Source organism: Salvia hispanica, chromosome 2, assembly GCF_029641045.1.
Source record: "Salvia hispanica isolate PSC_SH4W2 chromosome 2, Shi_PSC_v1, whole genome shotgun sequence".
Taxonomy (NCBI): Eukaryota; Viridiplantae; Streptophyta; class Magnoliopsida; order Lamiales; family Lamiaceae; genus Salvia; species Salvia hispanica.
Genome location: NC_142693.1, coordinates 17536274 through 17556432, shown reverse-complemented (window position 1 = coordinate 17556432; position 20159 = coordinate 17536274). Strand labels below are relative to the sequence as shown.

Below are 20159 nucleotides of genomic sequence, written 5' to 3'. Positions count from 1 at the left end.
TTTTATGCCTCACTATATTTAATTAATTAGATGTTTATGTATGAATCTTGATTAATACTACTATTGAACAAGCTAGCATATAACTTGATAAACACCATCATACACCATCGCCTCTGATCCCTTACATACACTGCTGGCAAACGAAACATACAAATGTCCCCACATCGGTGCAAAGAGAGAACCGAACATCATCTCACAATGACTACTTCCATCATACACACACAAAATCAAACATGCCATGCCACCATCCTTATTCTTGCCAAACATCTGATCACACACACAGATTTAGATTAGTCAGTGAAGCTTGTTTGCAAGATTGCACTGCTTGCGGATCTCGCCCTTGGTCCCGGTGAGCGGGTTGTTCTCGGAGAGAATGGTGATGGCTCTGGCGAACTCCCGGAAGAAATATTCCTGGCTCTTCGCCATCTTCTTGACGTAGGGCTTGGTCCTCTTGTCGGTCGCGAGCTGGTGGTCGACGATGAGCAGGCCCTTGTTGTCGAGGATGTTCCTGTAGTAGTTGTTGTCGAGCTTCATGGGCGTCCCCCGGTCGTTCCTCACATACTGCACGGCCTTGGGGTCCGGGATCGCGTCCGGGCACTTGTACAGCATGTGCTCCACGTGCCCCGGGTTGAGCGCCGGGTCCACCTCCGGGTAGAGGCGGTGCACGAGCTTCACGCAGTGCGTGCGCCCCACGCTGTGGGACCCGAGCAGCGCCACCACCCCGGCCGTGTCGATCCCGATGTTGGCGAACCGGTCGAGGACGACGCTCATGCTCTCGTTGTGGTCGGGAAGATGCTGCTCTAGTATGTCCGCCCTGCTCCTTCTCCCATCTCTTCTTCCTGTCTTCAACGGAATGTGGGGCCCTCCCACCTGAAAACGACGTCGTTTTGAGCATCACCAACAACACAATTGCGGGAAAATGTCACAATTTAACTACTGTGTACTAAAAAAAAGCAAATTCTGGATTTGGGGGAAAAGACAAGTTTTTTTCAAAATTAGGGCACAGGATTGGAAAAACAGAGAACTCACAGAGACGATGCCATCTCTGGCGGAAAGCACGAGAATATCAGCGCAGGAGACGACGCCAGGGCACTCTCTCTCGAGAGCTTCTTTGATGTTCTCGATGTACCTGAAATTCCTCATCCCGAAGCTCCTGTCTGCTTCCTTCTCCGACATCACCCTCCTCGTTGAGTCCAGCAGCAGCGACGCATCACACGACTGTGAAAATCAAAAATAAAAAATAAAAAATCATCAATTGATTCAATTTGTACAATTCTAGTGTAGAAATTGAAGTTGCAAAATTAATTACCTCGACGAAGCAGTCATGGAAGATGTTCCTGAGCCAGGAGAAGGCGGTGTTTTTGTGGCGCTTGTAGAGGAGCTGGACTTGCTCCTTGATGATTTCTTCGGCTTGAGGGCAGGAGTCTCTGTAGAAGTTCATGGAGAGGCCTTCATTTTGGGCGGAGGCGGAGAGTGAGGAGAGGGAGAGGAGTGTGAGGATGAAGAGAGCTCTGGTGATGGAAGGCATTATGGTTGCTTGCATTATGCTTCTGTGTGTTGCTTCTTTAATAAAGGGAGGGAGAGTGAGAGTGTGAGTCACTGAGAGCAAGTGGTGTGATAAAGATAGATAGAGTTGGACTTTTCTTTGTTGGCTTATGCTCTGTTTTGACATTTGTAGTAAATTGTGACTGATTTTGTTGAAGATATTATTACGTGCCACTATAGCCTGAATATGGGCACTTTTTGATGGAGGGGTGTATAACAATATTTATAGGTTTTGCTTTTGCATGTTCATAGGTTGGCGTGTGGAGTGTTTTACTCATATTCAATGAACGTTGTGTTAATATTCATACACTTCAATTCATCTTTGCACATGGTATATTAATGTTCTAACACTTGTATAACATATCATTTGACATATCTATATTGATAAATAACAAAGATAATTATAAGAAATTTTTGAATTATCTATCCTAAAAAATACAGTATATCGGTAACAATATTGTACATGTCACGTATGAGTATTATTATAGAATGATGTAATCAAATGATAACTCTAAATATTGTACAAACTCAAATCTATGATCTGGACTATTGAAAAATGTAAACAGATCACAAAAAAAGCATCAACAGAAAAATGTTAACAGAATTTCAACGCTAGTCAATGATTGATGTTGTGTTGATATTGAGTAGTACTGTGTTGATGTTGTGTTGATATTGAGTCGTATTGTGTTGACATTAAAATCTTGAAATTTTACACTGTGTTGATATTATATTGAAACTGTGTTAAAGCTGTGTTGATGAGTTTTGAGTTTGTACAATATATAAGTTTGCATTTTATCAAATGTCCATAATAGCACGAGAAAGATATGCATTTGATTATGAAAAGATGGTGTAATTTTTGGATATACCATAACTATATAGTTTTAATAAACTAGTATTATACTTTTTTATTTAACTGATTACAAAATTGCAACATAAATGCTAGTCTAGATTAACAAATTCAATAAATATTATTGATTCAAATTAGTGTATTTAAGATGTGACTATTTTTAAATTAGTTTGAAGCGAACGAGCCCTCAATGTAACTAAAAGTAATTTACACACCATGCATGAGTATTGACTAAATGGTCTCCGGACTTTGATGTGTTCGAATTTTACGAAAATTGAAAATTTCTCCAAATTAAATCTGACACGGCAATCAAATTAAGACGAAATTGATATAATGTCATTTTGGTCATTAAGAATTATAAGAAAGAAGAAATTTAGTATAGATTGTTTATAAATAACTGTAAAAGATAAATTAATCAAGTATTATGGGGATTGCCGGATTGGGGATACCACCACCATCAGGGGCTAACCTCACATCACAATCAACGGTATAATATATACGACTAAGACCTCTGAACCACTGGCCAAATATAATTCTTTAAATGTTTTTTTTATGCCATAAAATTAAGATATATAAATATTTTTTCAGATTTTATTGTCATTTTTATAGATAAAAAATATTACTACTAGGGTTAAGTATTTCAAAAGTAAGATATAGTAATATACTCCCTCTGTCCCACAATAATTGTCACTCTTATTATAAGGAAAAGTTGGTTAAAAAAGTTAGTGGAATGCAAGACCCACTTTTTTATATTGATTTTAGAATAAAATGTGAGTGAAGTGAGTTAGTGGAATGTGGGATCTGCTCACCATATATGGTAAAAATGAAGTGTGACAATTATTATGGGATGGAGTTAGTAATATTTTTGAATTCAAATTTCTTTAAACACATGTATTACTATAATAGAGTTTTTTTTTTTAATATAAATGCCACTAAAATAATTAATTTTGGGAGTGGAGCATGATGAGACATAAAAGGTGAGACATCGAATATCTTTTTGTAAGTGATATTGGTGGTGGTCGTTACTCGTTAGAATGAAATGGAAAACTAAAAGAAGATAGATATTTTCCAAATTTGTATATAGAGCAAATTTATAGTACTACTTCTTATCCAATATTAATGGCGCTATCAATAGCTTCGTGAACTAAATAAAATAATTATACACAGTGAAAGGGAAGATGTCGGCATAATCACATTCTAAAAACAAAATTATTATATTCGAATTATTTGATTGACAAAAAATATGCACTATTCATTTGCAAACATCTCGTGCACTAGCGTATATGCTACTCCATATTACTGCACTTGCCCCCTTATTCAAATATAATAATTATAATAATAGCAACAAAATAATAATAATAATAATAATAATAATAATATTTTCTTTAAATACTTCGATCAGATGAAATTGATGTATCAATAAGATCGGTAAGAATCACCTACGGCAACTCTTAATTCATCTCCTAATACATACACACATACATGAGTGATGGGCCCCACCATCATTTATTATGTATATGTGTATGTAGTAAGAGATGGAAATTAAATTTCCAAAACCTTCAAGCAGAAATTAAATTTCCTAAATACTACTATATTGAATATTAGAAGGAAATTTTTTTATTATTTAATTTTTTAATTAGAGGAGTGTAAATTTGAAATAACAACATTTGAATTTTAAACGGAACAAGATAAAAATGGTGGTGGCCCGAAATTGATTAATTTTACTCCACCGACGATTTTGTTTGTCACCAGTCAATTTATTACTACTAGTATTTAATTATAATTCGTACAATCATATAAGCACTTATCGCTCCTTTAATTTAACTATAATATAAATAATATATGGGCCCTTAAATTAATGAGACTAATAGTATGAATGAATCTCACCGTTAAAGAGATTCTCTATTATGGATCTGGTAAGTCGTAAAAGCAAGGGAATAAATGAATGACAAAGGAATCCAACTACAGAAAGAGACTATTCATCCATAATATTTAAAGTAACGGATTAATAAGGTCGGGTGTTCAAAAAGAGAATATATAAAGTTATATACTCTATCAATTACGCCATATAAAAAAAATTTAGCAAAAACAAAGAATCCATTTTTCAGTTTGGTTCCTTTCTCCACAACTCAAAATACTTGAATTTTTTTAAGAGTGAAACGTAATCTAAACGAAAGAGGGGGAAAAAAAAGAGAGTTGAATTTGATGAAAACCTAGAGCATTAATCGCAACAACGCTAGACAAACACACCTCAAATTTTGTGCATTCGCAACCATTGCAATAAATGAATGTCACAGAATCATTATATCGAGAGTATATTTTTGTTCAAGTGCATGCTTTAATATAGAATGAAAAAGCTTCTATTAATGGATACAAAGACAAGGGAGAAGTGTGAGTCTAAAGAAGAGAGGGCGGAGACACGGTGGTTGCATCGCCGGAGGAAGGAAGAAACCGGCCAAGAAGGGTGAAAAATAAAAATGGGAGCGGCGCATTGTCACTCATTCTAGGACTTGAGGTCAAAACTTGTTTTTGCTATTTAGTCCATCTATATATCCATCACTTTAAAAAACCTCGAGGTTCTACTTAATTTTTTAAGTACGTCACATTCTAGTATAATTCAGTTGAGCCCGAAACACTAGAAAATATCGGTCAAACCCCTCTACCTTCTTGATAATTATAGAAGAGCCGTTGTTGTCATCCTCCAATGATCAAAATCATTTACAGTGTAAGTGCTGAAAAATTCTTTTTTTATTGGCAAATAAACATAATTTATTAAAGATCGTGTCTCGGTGGATACAAACTTGTGACTTTTGGTCCGAGTATTAACTAATCTACTGTTTGGCCTACACACACATGCTATAAGTACGAATATTGTCATCCATCCACATTTTTAATATAACCACGAACTTGTTCATGCTCAAAAGTTCATTCTCCATTTGGTTTAATCTTGTCATTTGAATGAAGTTTGACGAGTTTTCTACCTTTAGTAAAAATTTCAGGACGGTCGAATAATATGTGCACCTTCGATCCCGATGAAAACCGAGACTGGTGTTTCATGAAAGAACCTTTGTTGTTCTCTTTTCTTCTAATCCCATTTTCTCTCCAATATTCCACTCATTCTTTATTTCTTTCACAACTTAGCCCAATAGAAGCTACATGAATTAAAAATGGCCCAGCAATGTAAACGTGATGTTCTCAATCATATTCTCTAATTTTGATGATTTCACCCAATTAAAAGAATAGTCGCACGTATAATAACACTGAGAACATTTATTATTTAAATTTCCACATTTTACTCTTATAATTTTAAATTCAATAGCTTATAACTTTTGGATTACATTTAATTCTCTAGTCTCGTAACAAAATGATAGTTTTCATTTCTTTCTTTTTTATAATTAGTAACACAAAAGTTCTTATTATTATTTAACACACTACAAAACTATAATTTACCCAACAATTATTATTTCTAATTTTAAGAAAATACAAACTTAAATTACTTCAGTTATTCTGAATTTAATTCCACAATTACATTTCTACTATTATTATTATTATTATTATTATTATTATTATTATTATTATTATTATTATTATTATTATTCAAAATATTTCTAATTTTCAAAATTCGAATTGTTATAGAAAAATTGGACAAAGAAAACTCAAAAAGAACTTATGATAATATTTGACTCATTACATTAATTTAATGACTTACTCCTGGCATTGCGATATTGCGCCTCAGCGCATGATGGATGGTTGTGGCACGTCGGACCCATCGAGAGCCACGGGGTCGAGTCCGTATCATCGTTGTCCGCGTCACCCCCCTCCTAGAATATTTTTAAAAAAAATTTGTCAATAGTACTTCTCTTTTTACTAGCTTGATAGCTAGTATCTCACTATATGTGTTTAATTAATTAGATATGGTTTTTTTTCAATTAGATATGTTGTTGTCACCACTGAAAACCAAAATTCTAATAGGTATATGTATATATGAATCTTGATTAATATTGAACAAGCATATCACTAGCAACAAACAACCGTTCATCACACACCATCCCCACCGATTCTGCACATACACTATTGGCAAATAGAACAAACAAATATCCCACATCGATGTAAATAGACAGCATCGATATATCGTCTCACAATGAAACCACATAGACTTGTATTAGTACACAAAATCAAACATGCCAGATAACATCCTTATTGTACCCTTGCCAAACCATCCAAACAAGCTCTCGTTCCTCACTGGCTTAGCTCGGGACAACTGACAAGCGTCCTCTAGAGCTTCCTTGATAAGGCTCTCAATGAACCTAAAACTCCTCATCTCAGAGCCCCCGTTTGCTTCCTTCTCAGCCATCACCCTCCTCGTTGAGTCCAGCAACAACGGTGCATCACACGACGACTGGGATCAACACAACAAATTAAAAACAATCCATCATCAAATTAATTAAATCTAATTCTAGGGTTGAGATAGGATTAACTATACCTCGACAAAGCACTCATCGAAGATGATTCTGAGCCAGGAGAAGGAAGTGGTATTGTGTCGCATGTGGAGAAGCTGGAGTTGCTCTCTGATGATGTCTTCAGCGTAAGAGCAAGTGCTTGTTTGGTAGCCGAAAGAAAACTCAGCTGCTTCGCTTTCTGCCAAAGCAGATAGAGACGAAAAGTAGAGCACTGTGAGGAAGAAGAGAGCTCTGCTAATGGAAGCCATTATTGTGCTTAATTCACCCTACAATTTGAAGGACTTGCTTGCATTATGCTCTCTGCACTGCTTCTTTAAATACAGAGTCAACCCTAAGTTAAATTGTGTCAATTTAATTAGTATCATTATGATACGATCCCATATTTTAGGATCTACAAATTATTGTTTCGATATTTGTTTCTTGCTTAATAATATAGGGTAGTAGTATTAGAGTATTATAAATAGAAGAGATTTTTATCATTTTAATCAATCAATGAATATATTATTTTCCCGAAACCTAACGTGTGCAATAAGAATATTTGCGCGCTGTCTTTGTTGCTGATCGGAAAACGTCCGTGAAACAACAAATCGTGACCTTTCCTTCGAGCTTGTCGAAGGTTCGATCACCTTATCACTCTGAGAAATTAGTCAACCGGCCTCATCACGGAGAACGTCCGTAACAAATTATCTACTGCAATGTAAACTTTTGATTCCACAATTTTAATGCTATGAATAAAGGTAAAAAAAATTACCAAATATCTAACTACTACCTCCGTCCCACGATAAGAGTTACATTTTGCTATTTCAATAAAAGTCACATTTTTCATTTTTACCATAAATGGTAAGTAGGTCTCATATTTCACTAAATCACTTTACTCACATTCTAATATAAAACCAATATTAATATACAAAAATGGACATCATCTTCCACTAACTTTTCCAACCCACTATTCTTTACCTTTCTTAAAATACGTGCACACACTAAATGTGACTCCTATTGTGAGATGTAGGTAGGATTTTTTTTACATGAGACATGCATATTCAAAATGGAGAGTTTAAAAAAAATTATACTCTCCTATATTAATAAAGCATATAGTAGTATTATTTTACATAAGCAACTCGATCACAGGCTAGCGCCACTTCACAACTTGTTTTTTTTTATTTCAGGTATTTTATAAAATAATCATTTTATTGACGAAGACTATCATTTTATTTTATACAAAATCAACGTGATTACGTGAGTATCGCTAGTATTAAATGCTATTAATATCGAAAGCGCGAACTTAGGTTGATTTTTAATTGAGTGAAGTATTCTTTGAATGCACCCATGGATATTGGATTTTGAATTTTTTGGCATTTTGCACTTCTTTTTAGATCAAATTGCCCCTCAACTATTGAATAGTTCTTTTAAACTAATATTCACTTCATCCAGTAAAAATATAGACAATGAATATGACATAAGAATTAAGATAAAATTAATAAATTTAAAAATAATACAAGAATGGTATGATAAAGTAATATAGAGGAAGAGAGTGATAATTAAAATAGTGTTAGTGGGTAGTGGAACCTACATTATTAAATTGATATATTTTAAAAAGAGAATGCACATATTTTTATGAGAGCGGAGGAGTAAAATATTTTAATAATTAGTTGTAATTTTATTTAGAAAATATTGTGAGAAAGCATAATCCATGAAAGAATCAAAATTCCAATTTTATATACTAACGTGTAAGATATGAAATCTCCGTCTGTGATTTTATTTTATTTTTCCTAAGTACTTGCACACACGAAACAATTAAGTGTCAACTTGGAACTTTATTTTATTAATTTATTTAGTTGAGAAGAAGCCTGAAGCCATGTGATCTTTCTGTTTATCTATTTAATTTAATCACTTTTGAAAATATAGACATAATATTTTTTTTATATTTCTGTTTCCCATTGATCCCGAATATGAATAACTAATTAATTAATTAGTTTAAGAATTCAATTGGTTTGCTTTGTTGTATTAATATTAAACTAGTTAAGTCACACAGCGATCGACTCTGTTTTTTATTGTTCAATTCGTGTCTTGTAAAAAGCACAATTCAATTTTTCAAATTAATACATATTTCTTTTTTTAAATTGGTCACAAATAATTGAGATTGGATTAATTAATGCAATTTGATCCGAAAATCGTAAAAAAATGTAAATTATTACAATAAAAAATTTTGTAATTTAAAAATTATTACTACTATGCTTTAGGTGAATTCTGAACAATTAGGAATGAAAAAGCTTCTCATTAAAGGATACAATGACAAGGAGAAGTGTGAGTCTAAAGAAGAGAGGGCGGAGACACGGTGGTTGCATCGCCGGAGGAAGGAAGAAACCGGCCAAGAAGGGTGAAAAATAAAAATCGAGCGGCGCATTTCTTTTGTTATTTAGTCCATCTATATTTCCATCACTTTAAAAAAATCCTCGAGATTCTACTTAATTATTTTTAAGTATGTCAGTTTCTAGTATAATACAGTTGAGCCCCGAAACACTAGAAAATCTAAGCCAAACCCCTCTAGCTTCTAGGAAAACACAATCCCATACCCTATAGATGAAATCCTTTTAAAGAGCTGCCTAGTTTTGGTAGACTTGCAAAAGGACCAAATATCTTTTGCAAAATCGGGAAGAAATTGAATTCAAACTAAAGTCTCCCTCAATTAGCATGGATAGGTTGGTAAGTGTTGAAAAACTCTTTTTAATTTTTATGGAAGTAGCATGGATGGGTTGCAGGCGCCAAAGTCACCAACCCAACTTTATGAGAAGAGATCAAATTAATATTATGATCATTAGAAATATTGACAAGATCAATATTTGTAGTAGTAATAACATAATCGATATACTTTCTTCAAATATCTCCAATTTTTACTATTTCCATTGTTTTTATTCTTCAACGATCAACAATTCTTCTTAGTGTGACCTGACTTGTGACGATATTGACACCCAAAATTTTTGTATGTGGACGATCTAGACTTGCTAATGCTATTTCCTCTATTGATCTGTTGATTTCTCACTCTCTACTTTGTAACCAAGACCTCGATTTGCGACGATGTGTTATGAGTTTTTCTTTGAATCTCTTCGTTGAGAATTTTATTCTTGGTAACACGCATTATGACACTTAAAAACATCACAACTGATATAATCAGCATTCCATGTTTTATTCGTAAAGTTTTAAATTTCTCTAATCTGACAAGAACATAACAGTGTTATTTTTTTTTTCTAACATATAACTTCTTATATAGTTAACTCATATTACTTCAATTAATCTAATTTATTTACAACTTTTGTATTCGAATTCATAATATATCTAATTTTTTAAAATTCAGGGTGTTTACAAAATATTCAACAAAAAAAAATCCAAAAGGAAGCTTATGATAACGCTCGACTCATCACATTAATTAAATGACTCAAATAATAAAAGATAAATAAGAAATCAAGTGATTAAGATAACTAGCGCTAGTTATCTTAAGTACTTGATATCTTAGTTATCTTAATTACTTGATTTCTTATTAATTTTGTTACCCACTCTTGCCAAAACATGCTAACTTCTTGAAATAGGGTTTGACGATCCTCTTGTTCGACGGTGAAGGGGTTAGGGTTTCGAGAGAATACAAAGGAAGAGAGGATTTGACAAACAATTCATTTTTATTAAAATCTAAAGATGATTACATATTTATTGATTCTAAGGACCCTATGCGGTTCGACTCTCTTTAGTGATCCAGGAAAGAACCGACAAAGAAAACCCGGAACTTATTATATTGCTCGACTCATTACATTAAAATAACCCTAATCTATGCCAGCGTTCCCGGCCTTCTTAGGTCCGGGTCGCCAGGACATTTTTTCTCCAGAGCTTCTCTGAATATGTTCTCGATGTACCTAAACTTCCTCATCTCAGAGTTCATGTCGGCTCCCTTCTCGGACATCACCCTCCTCGTCGATTCAAGCAGGAGAGATGCATCACATGACTGCCACCAACACAGATCATCAAAGATACACAATTGATTGTAGCGTTGAAGGTGTAGAAAGTTACGTTACCTCGACAAAGCAGTCGTGGAAGATGTTTATGAGCCAGGAGAATTGAGTGTTGTTGTGGCGCTTGTGGAGAAGCTGGACTTGCTCTTTCATGATGTCTTCAGCTAGACGGCAAAAGCCTTTGTAGTAATCGAAAGAAAGGGCGGAAGAAGAAGCTTCTTCAGTTTCTGCGAAAGCGGATAGTGAGGAAAAGAAGAGCATTGTGAGGAAGAAGAGGGCTCTGCAAATGGAAGCCATTATTGTGTTAAGGGATTGCCTGCATTATGCTCTCTTCCTTGGTCCTCTTAAATAGAGAAAGAGAGAGACTACCCTAATTATTTGTTTCTTTTATTGTTTTAGAATTTAATTAAGAAATTATGTCAAATTTATTTTTGTAGACTTTAAGTTGCTCCATTTTAATGCAATGAATAAAGGTAAAAAAAAAAAATAATATGGAATTTTCTCCAAATTAACTGTGGTGTGGCAATTGAATTTTAGGTAAAATTTAAATGATGTACGTCATTTATATATTGCAAACTTTTTAAAAATTAAGTTGTAAGTAACAGTTTAGTAAGACGTTTATGAATTATGATTTGAACGAAATATCCAGATAGAGTTTCTTGATAAAATTAATATAGTCTAAATTATTTATAAATATTGTATTAAGAGATAAGGATAACTGGACAGGCTAGAGCCACTTCACAATTTGTTTATTTTTTCATGTATTATATAAAATAATCATTTTATTGTTGAAGACTATCATTTTATTTTATACAAAATCAATGTGAGTTTAGCTAGCTAGTTTTAAATGGCTATCTTAATATCGGAATTTGGAAGGGCAAGAATGAGGTTGCATTTTAATTGCCCCTTGCTAGTCTCAATTATTGAAGAGTATTTATAAAAAATTTAAAATTAGAATAGTTAATTAGTTTTAATTTCATTTGGTTATTTTATTTAATTCTTAATTTAATTTTCCATTCGATTATAACAATGGTAGTAACGCAGAACAGAAACATAACGAGGAATAATTTCTACGAATTAAACCTCCAAACACACAATCGGAAACACACAATCGGAATCCAACAGAAAAGTATGATAAAAATTCCAAGAAAATAAAGTTCAAAATCCGTTAAAAGTGTCTATGTCTGCTGCCTATTTATACTCCTAAGAAAATTAAACCCTAAATGCAAAAAAAATACAAAAAGTAGAAAAGAAAAATTATAAAATAGGAAAATATAAAAATTTGCCAATTGGAGATTGTCTGTCTAATTATGGACTCCTAATTAGACTTTCCTTCCTTGCTGATTAGTCCTTTATCAGATAGTTTGCTAAATCTTAACCCAATTTTTCTAACAAACTCTATATAATGTGAGAAAAAACATAATCCACGGAAGAATCAAAATTCCAATTTTATATAAACGTGTGATTTTATTTATTTTTTCCTAATTACTTGCTCACACGAACAAATTAAATGTCAACTTGAAACTTTATTTTATTAATTTATTTTGTAGAGAAGAAGCCATGTGGTTATGTTTATCTATTTATTTACTTTTTGAAAATATACACATTATATTTTTTATTTCCCTGTTTCCCATGGATCCCGAATATGATTAACTAATAATTAGTTTAAGAATTCAATTGGTTTGCTTTGTTACATTAATATTAAAGAATTTTAGTCACTCGTTCAACAATGGAACAATGGAACAATGCGCTAGATGATGAGCAACTGTGTCATTGTATTATTGTAGGTCGTTACTTGTAAAAAGTACAATTTGAATTTTAAAAATTATACCATTTTTTTGAAATGGTCATGAATAATTGAGATTGGATAAATGCAATGCCATGGAGGAAGAGATATTTTTAAAGTTCAAAATTCCCTTAAGTAGTTGGGAGACAATTTGATCCGAAAATCGTAAAAAAATTGTAAAATGGCCAAAAATATGATATATTTTCTGGAGACGGTAAATATTCAAATTCCAAATTCACTTTTTTTAAATATTTTATTGGAATACCATGTCATATGAGCATATTTTTTGTGCATTTCAAAATTAAGATAATGTGAAAATTGCAAATGAGATTTAGTGGTTATTTTTTGGATATTTTTAATTTAAAATTTGTATGATTTAGTCGAATTTTGTACATCAATAGATCATTGCATTGAATTATGACATATAATTAATTTTTCTTCCGAAATTATTGTCACTTTTATTAGATAAAAGTCGAGAATTCTAAAGTATATATTCACTCCATCACCAAAAAAACAAGAATATGAGTTTTAATGCGAATTTGGTAAAATATAAGATATCGAAAATGAAAAAAAATGTAATTTATTCTTTAAGTATGTGACTGTTTTTTGTGGTCGGAGGTTTATAGTATTTCCAAATTCTTTTTTTTTTTTCAAATAAATACTAGTATTAATTACAATGTAATATTATAATAAAACAATGTTTATTTTTATAATAACCGTATATTACTTATAATTAATTTTGGGGCAAAACATACTCGGTAAAAAAAATTGAGACATTAAATCTAATATCATAATATTGGAGTTAGTAGTTGTAGTTGTGGCTGTGGTTGTAAGAATGAAATGGAAAATTATAAAATTCGATATTTTCCAAATTTGTATATATAAAGCAAACCATGTCAAAGAGAAAGAATACAACATACGAATTTACAAATAATATGTGGTCCTTAGCAACACAATAATAAAGACACCAGAAAATCAATAGAGTTTCAAAGGATAGTAAAACCTCAACACATAGTAACATATAAAAATATTAATAACTGAAAATCTAACTCTCCAAATTTGATCTTTTTTATTTGAACGAAGCTTGACGGGTCTTTTACCTTCAGTTAAAATTTTAGGACGGTCGAATAATATGAGCACCTTCGATCCCGAGACTGGTGTTTTCTAAAAGAACCTTTGTTGTTCTCTTTTCTTCTAATCCCATTTTCTCTCCATTATTCCACATTCATTCTTCATTTCTTTCACAACTTAGCCAAATAGAAGCTACTACATATATAAATTAAAAATGGCCCAGCCAATGTAAACGTGATGTTCTTTATCATATTCTCTAATTTTGATAATTCAAATAAAAAATATTTCTAATTTTAAAAAATTCGAGACATTATAGAAAAATTTGACGAAGAAAACCCTAAAAAAAACTTATGATGATATTTGACTCATTAATTACATTAATTTAATGACATTATCTCTTTGGTATTGCGATATTGTGCCCCGGCACATGATGGATGGTTGTGCCACGGCGGACCCATCGAGAGCCACGGGGTCGAGTCGGTTTCATCGTTGTCCACATCACCCCCTCCTAGAATTTATTTTATAGAATATTGTCAATAGTACTTCTCTTTTTTTTCTAGCTTGATGTAATAGTATCTCACTATGTGTTTAATTAATTAGATATGTTGTTGCTTACTTTGTATTACAGAGTCTACAGTCTTTTATAGGCAAAAAACCAATTTACATATGGTAATACAATCAAGGAGATCCTATTCTATTTACGGAGAATGATCAATTAGAATAAATCACATTAATGCTATGATTTCTTTCCAACACTCCCCCTCAAGTTAAGCGATGGGATTCCCAATACTTAACTTGCCCAATACTTCTCTAAATGATTTGGAGTTCACTGCTTTAGTCAGAATATCCGCCAGCTGATCTTCTGACTTAACAAACGGCAACTCAACAATCTTAGCTTCAATTTTCTCCTTGATGAAATGCCTATCCACCTCCACATGCTTTGTTCTGTCATGCTGGACGGGGTTCTCTGAGATGCTGATAGCAGCCTTATTATCACAAAAAAGCTTGCAAGGCTTGGGTATGTCAAGATCAAGTTCTGTCATGAGTCTCTTTAGCCAAAGTATTTCAGTGAGACCACTCCTGATTCCTCGGAATTCTGCTTCGGCACTTGAGAGGGCAACTACCTTCTGCTTCTTGCTTCTCCAAGTGACAAGGTTGCCTCCAACAAAAGTGAAGTATCCGGCAGTGGATTTTCTGTCATTCGGGTTTCCTACCCAGTCTGCATCAGTAAAGCCATTAATCTCCAAATGCCCATGTTTCTCAAACAATACCCCATGTTTGGCAGTGCCCTTTAAGTATCGAACGATCAGCAGTGCAGCTTCCCAATGATCTTCCTGTGGTGAGTGCATAAACTGACTTACTACTCCCACGGCATATGCTATATCTGGCCTAGTATGGGAGAGATAGATAAGCTTCCCAACTAGTCTCTGGTATCTCCCCCTGTCGGTGAGTCTTGCTCCTTCGAGAATCTGTAATCCATGATTCTGTATCATTGGAGTGTCGGCTGGCTTGCAATCTATCATCCCAACTTCAGCTAGAAGATCAAGAATGTACTTCCTTTGGTTGATGAAGATTCCCCGATCTGATCTTAAAACTTCAATTCCCAAAAAATATTTCAGGAGGCCAAGGTCCTTCATTTCGAACTTCTTGAATAAGTTCTTCCTTAGTTCGCCGATTTCTTCTTCATCATCCCCTGTGATGATCATGTCGTCAACGTAGATGATAAGACATGTGATCTTCCCATTCTTCTTCTTGATGAACAATGTATGGTCTGAGTTGCTCTGTTTGTAGTCATATTTCTTCATCACTTCGGTGAACCTACCAAACCACGCTCTCGGAGACTGCTTCAATCCATACAATGTCTTTTTGAGTTGACATACTTCCCCGGGCTGGAACTCCTCAGTGAATCCCGGGGGGGGGGAACCATGAATACCGGCTTTGGTAACTCACCATGCAGAAACACATTTGTCACATCAAATTGGTGGAGGGGCCAATCCCTGTTCGCCGCAATTGAGAAGAGAACTCTCACTGTATTGATCTTTGCCACTAGCGAAAAAGTCTCTGCATAGTCAACTCCATATGTCTGAGTATACCCTTTTGCCACAAGTCGTGCCTTGTACCTTTCGATCGAGCCATCCGGTCTCCGTTTGATTGTGAACACCCATCTACATCCAACGGCTTTGACTCCTTTTGGTAGCTCTCCCTTTACCCAGGTATTATTCTTCATTAATGCTTTCATTTCAGTGAACATGGCTTCCCTCCATTGCCTATGCTCCATTGCCTCTTCTGCGGTTTGTGGGATTTCCTCTTCCTCATATAGTGCTGCTTCAAAGGCTCGAGCCATCTTGGTCAGATTTCCTTGCACAAAGTTTGCTACTCCATATCGGCTCTTTGCACCAATTTTCTCGGGAGAGTATCTCTTCGGGGGAATGCCTCGAGTGCTTCTATATGGAAGGATGTATCTCCCAGTGTCACTATCCACAGTGTTATCCTCATTCTCTGCACTGTTAGTAACAACTGTAGTAATCTTCTCAGTCTCAGGTTTAAGATTTACCTCGGATATTCTTGGAGAAGGATCGGGAGGCAATGGTTGAGGAGACTCTTGCGGGGAGGCTTGCTCGGCGGTAGTGACAACTGCCTCTGTTTGATTCCCAATCAAAGGACTTGGAGTTAGCACAAACCAACTTAGACAGTCCCCGTGATTAATTTTAGGATTTTGCTCCCCCTGACTGCTAAGGTGGTGTGGGTAAAAGAACTCGGTTTCCAAAAAATTGCAGTTTATGGTGGTGACAATTTTCTTAGTGGATGGATCAAAGCATCGGTACCCTTTCTGGTTTATTCCATACCCAACAAAAACACATTTGGTTGCACAAGGGGAGAATTTGGTTCTCTCGTGTTTAGGAATGTGGACGTAGACTGTACACCCAAAAACTTTTGGTGTCATGCTAAGGGATTCAGGTATTTTGGCTTGTGTGGAGAGAATATCGAGAGGAGTTTTCTTGTTCAGGATTTTTGTGGGCAATCTGTTGATAAGGTAGACCGAGGTTGCTATAGCTTCAGGCCAAAGAAAGGATGGGACTTTGGATTCAATCATAAGGGCACGGGAAACTTCTAAGATGGTTCGGTTTTTCCTCTCAGCCACTCCATTTTGTTTGTGTGTATAAGCACATGAGGTTTGATGAATAAGACCGTTTTCTCTAAAAAATGCAGACATGGTGTTGTTGACAAATTCCCTCCCGTTATCAGACCGAAGGATTTTTATGGTGGTTTGGAACTGGGTTTGAATCATATTGAAGAAAAAGATAAATTTATCGGTCACCTCTGATTTGTGTTTTAAAAAATAAATCCAAGTCATCCTAGTGCAATCATCGATAAAGGTAACAAAATATTTGTAACTATTCCCCCCAATAACAGGTGCAGGACCCCAAACATCAGCATGCACTAGATCAAACATAAATTTCACACGAGTATCTGAAGGTTTAAAAGATTGTCTGTGGCTCTTGGCCAAAACACATGTCTCACAACAAAAATTTTTAGGAAGTGTAAAATCAGGAAACAAAAGCTTAAAATAACCAGGGGAAGGATGTCCTAGTCTTCTGTGCCACAGCCAAGCCTCTTCTTTCGTGGATCCGTGAGCCAGCATCGCACTACCATGTTGAGCTACCCCATCCACGTAGTAGAGTCCTTGGTTCTCAGTGCCACGCCCAACGATCTTCCTCGTCCGAATATCCTGTAAAATACAAAAACTTGGATGCATTAGGAGTGTACAATTCAACTCTCTAGTCACATGACTCACAGACATCAATCTCTGAGATAAACTCGGAACAAATAAGCAATTTGACAATCGAAGATTTGGAGAAATCTCTATAGTTCCAGTCCCAGCCACTGTAATTAGTTCCCCATTCGCAGTCCGAATAAAAGTTTTAGTAATTTCACCAAAGTCAATAAAATCAGCTCTCTCCGGAGTCATAGTATCTGTAGCCCCACAATCAAAGATCCAACCCTTCCTATTTATTCTATCACCATTTTGCACATTAAATGCAGCGGAAAATTTATCAAGGGTGCAAAACGATTTTGGGTAACAATAATCTCATTTTTTGGGGCCAGACTAGAGTTATCAACTTTTGTGGGTGTTTTATCATATTTCAATAAATCTGGGGGCTTAAATCTAACATGGGGTTTCTGATGGAATTTATGCAAACTTGGAGGACTAAATTGCAATTTGAAGGGATTAATAGGGCTTGGTGGGTAGCCAAACCCGTTACCTCCTGAGAAACCGCCGCCTCCCCATTTCTTCGCCTCCTCTGCTCCGGCTCTCTCCACAAAATTTCCGACCCGGATTCCACCGCCTCCGCCGCCGCCGCTGTTACCGCCGCCACCACCGGCGTTAATTTCGGGATGAGTGTTGTTCCCGTCGCCAATTGACCCTTCTCGCTGTGCGATTTGGGCGTTCTGCCGCTGTCCCGTTTCTGCGATGTTGGCGGCGGCGAACTTCGCCTGAGCCCGCGCCCTCTGCCTCTCGTCCCACCATTCCGGGTATCCCACCCGTAGGAAGCAATTCTCCCTTGTGTGTTTGTTCTTCCCACAGTGGGAGCACCATAGTTTACTCTTGTCTGGTTTTGCTCCGGTGTGGTGGCTGGCTCCTCCGGCAGGTGGCGGTCGCGGTCCATTCCGGTTATTCAGCCGGTCTTTTTGTGCTCCAAATCCGTAGCCTATCTCCCCCGATGATGCATCGGCGCTTCCCGCGCTAGAGGGGTCTCCGGTGAGTGAAGAGGATGTCGGTGGCATGATCTTCCGTCGAGCCGCCTCCCTCTTCACATACCCGTAGGCTTCTTCGACTAAGGGGTATGGTTCTAGTTTGAGTATGTCCCGCCGGATCCCGTCGAATTCCTCATTCAGTCTAGTGAGAAATTTTATCAATCGCTTTTCACTCGAAAATTGCCGGAACTGCCTAACTCCTTTATCACAGCACGTCACCGGCGATTGTTGGGTTCTGTCGACACTTACCCACAAACCGTGGATTCGACGGTAGTACGTTTCGAGATCCATATCCCCTTGTCTAATTGAGATTACCTTGTCTTCCAGGTCATATATGAGGTACGAATCAGCCTTGCTCTCGAAGGTGATCTGTAAGTTGTCCCACAACGCTTTGGACGTCTGGTGATGGGCAAAATCAGCGAGAATATCGGTTTCGATATTGTCGACGATCCATGAGAATACCACGAGATCGGTCTCCTCCCACTCGCGGTATCCCTTGCTATCTGGTTCGGGTGGTTCGTCGGTGATATGGGAGTATCCCCTTCTACTCCCTATCGCGACCTTCATCAGTCGCGACCACAACGGGTAGTTCTTCCCGTTCAATTTGAACGCCACAGTAACGTTCCTGGTTGTTCTTAGTCTGGATGTTGGTTCGGTTGTTGCCTTCTCCTCCTCTGAGTCTGACATCTTTGAGTATAAGGGTTGGGATTGATACTTTGTTTGGTTTAGTTTGCTGGCCGAGAATTGGGTATGAAAACAGGGGCTATGATGAAAGATTTCTGAGCCAGAATTTCTCTTGCTCTGACACCATGAAGAATTGAATTTGGGGAATCAATTGTTGTAATATTATTGCTTACTTTGTAATTACAGAGTCTACAGCCTTTTATAGGCAAAAAACCAATTTACATATGGTAATACAATCAAGGAGATCCTATTCTATTTACGGAGAATGATCAATTAGAATAAATCACATTAATGCTATGATTTCTTTCCAACAATATGACTAGCAACAAACAATCATTCATCACACACCATCTCCACCAATTCCGTACATACACAATTGGCAAATAAAACAAACAAATATCCCACATCGGTCGTCTCACAATGAAACCACATGGACTTGTACTACACACATCACACAAAATCAAACATGCCAACATCCTTATTGTACCCATAATTCACTCTTGCCAAACCATCCAAACAAGCTCTCGGTCGTTCCTCACGGGCGTAGCTCGGGACAAGCTCCCCCTAGAGCTTCCCTGATAACGTTCTCAACGTACCTAAAACTCCTCATCTCAGAGCTCCCGTCTGCTTCCTTCTCGGCCATCACCCTCCTCGTTGAGTCCAGCAACAACGATGCATCACATGACGACTAGGATCAAACACAACAATAACAAACAATCCATCATCAAATCAAATCAATAGATATATAATTTCTAGGGTTGAGGATTAATTACATGTATATACCTCAACAAAGCACTCATTGATGATGTGTCTGAGCCAGGAGAAGGAAGTGGTATTGTGTCGCATGTGGAGAAGCTGGAGTTGCTCTCTGATGATGTCTTCAGCGTAAGAGCAAGTGCTTGTTTGGTAGCCGTAAGAAAACTCAGCTGCTTCGCTTTCTGCGAAAGCGAATAGTGAGATAAAGTAGAGCACTGTAAAGAAGAAGAGAGCTCTATTAATGGAAGACATTA

The 20159-nt window shown here is 36.0% G+C and overlaps 3 protein-coding genes and 1 pseudogene across 3 annotated transcripts; all 4 read right to left on the bottom strand.

Annotated features, from left to right (window-relative positions):
• Positions 1 to 51: 51 nt before the first annotated feature.
• PRXR1 (Peroxidase superfamily protein) lies at positions 52 to 1687 on the bottom strand. Its single transcript, XM_048099675.2, has 3 exons — positions 1310 to 1687; positions 1030 to 1218; positions 52 to 870 (listed from the first exon to the last, which is right to left on the bottom strand). Exons 1-3 carry the CDS (start codon positions 1670 to 1672, stop codon positions 295 to 297), a joined length of 1128 nt encoding a protein of 375 aa, XP_047955632.2. The 5' UTR covers positions 1673 to 1687; the 3' UTR covers positions 52 to 294.
• Positions 1688 to 6369: 4682 nt separating this feature from the next.
• LOC148931696 (peroxidase 42-like) lies at positions 6370 to 7133 on the bottom strand. The gene is made up of 2 exons (XM_089064625.1): positions 6876 to 7133; positions 6370 to 6791 (listed from the first exon to the last, which is right to left on the bottom strand). Exons 1-2 carry the CDS (start codon positions 7098 to 7100, stop codon positions 6555 to 6557), a joined length of 462 nt encoding a protein of 153 aa, XP_088920751.1. The 5' UTR covers positions 7101 to 7133; the 3' UTR covers positions 6370 to 6554.
• Positions 7134 to 10669: 3536 nt separating this feature from the next.
• Positions 10670 to 11147, bottom strand: LOC125188010 (peroxidase 42 pseudogene; annotated as a pseudogene).
• Positions 11148 to 17399: 6252 nt separating this feature from the next.
• LOC148931695 (uncharacterized) lies at positions 17400 to 19287 on the bottom strand. The gene is made up of 2 exons (XM_089063669.1): positions 17973 to 19287; positions 17400 to 17437 (listed from the first exon to the last, which is right to left on the bottom strand). The coding sequence occupies exons 1-2, from the start codon at positions 19150 to 19152 to the stop codon at positions 17400 to 17402; spliced, it is 1218 nt and encodes a 405-aa protein (XP_088919795.1). The 5' UTR covers positions 19153 to 19287.
• Between the last annotated feature and the right edge of the window lie 872 nt (positions 19288 to 20159).

Excerpts from the sequence above, each read along its gene's own strand:
- PRXR1 (XM_048099675.2), bottom strand. The coding sequence starts at position 1,672 with ATGTCAAAACAGAGCATAAGCCAACAAAGAAAAGTCCAACTCTATCTA. Across the intron at positions 1,219-1,309 it reads TCCATGACTGCTTCGTCGAG|TCGTGTGATGCGTCGCTGCT; the intron begins GTAATTAATTTT and ends TGATTTTCACAG. Across the intron at positions 871-1,029 it reads CCAGAGATGGCATCGTCTCT|GTGGGAGGGCCCCACATTCC; the intron begins GTGAGTTCTCTG and ends CGTCGTTTTCAG.
- LOC148931696 (XM_089064625.1), bottom strand. The coding sequence starts at position 7,100 with ATGGCTTCCATTAGCAGAGCTCTCTTCTTCCTCACAGTGCTCTACTTT. Across the intron at positions 6,792-6,875 it reads TCGATGAGTGCTTTGTCGAG|TCGTCGTGTGATGCACCGTT; the intron begins GTATAGTTAATC and ends TGTTGATCCCAG.
- LOC148931695 (XM_089063669.1), bottom strand. The coding sequence starts at position 19,152 with ATGTCAGACTCAGAGGAGGAGAAGGCAACAACCGAACCAACATCCAGA. Across the intron at positions 17,438-17,972 it reads AGGCGGCGGTTTCTCAGGAG|GATATTCGGACGAGGAAGAT; the intron begins GTAACGGGTTTG and ends TGTATTTTACAG.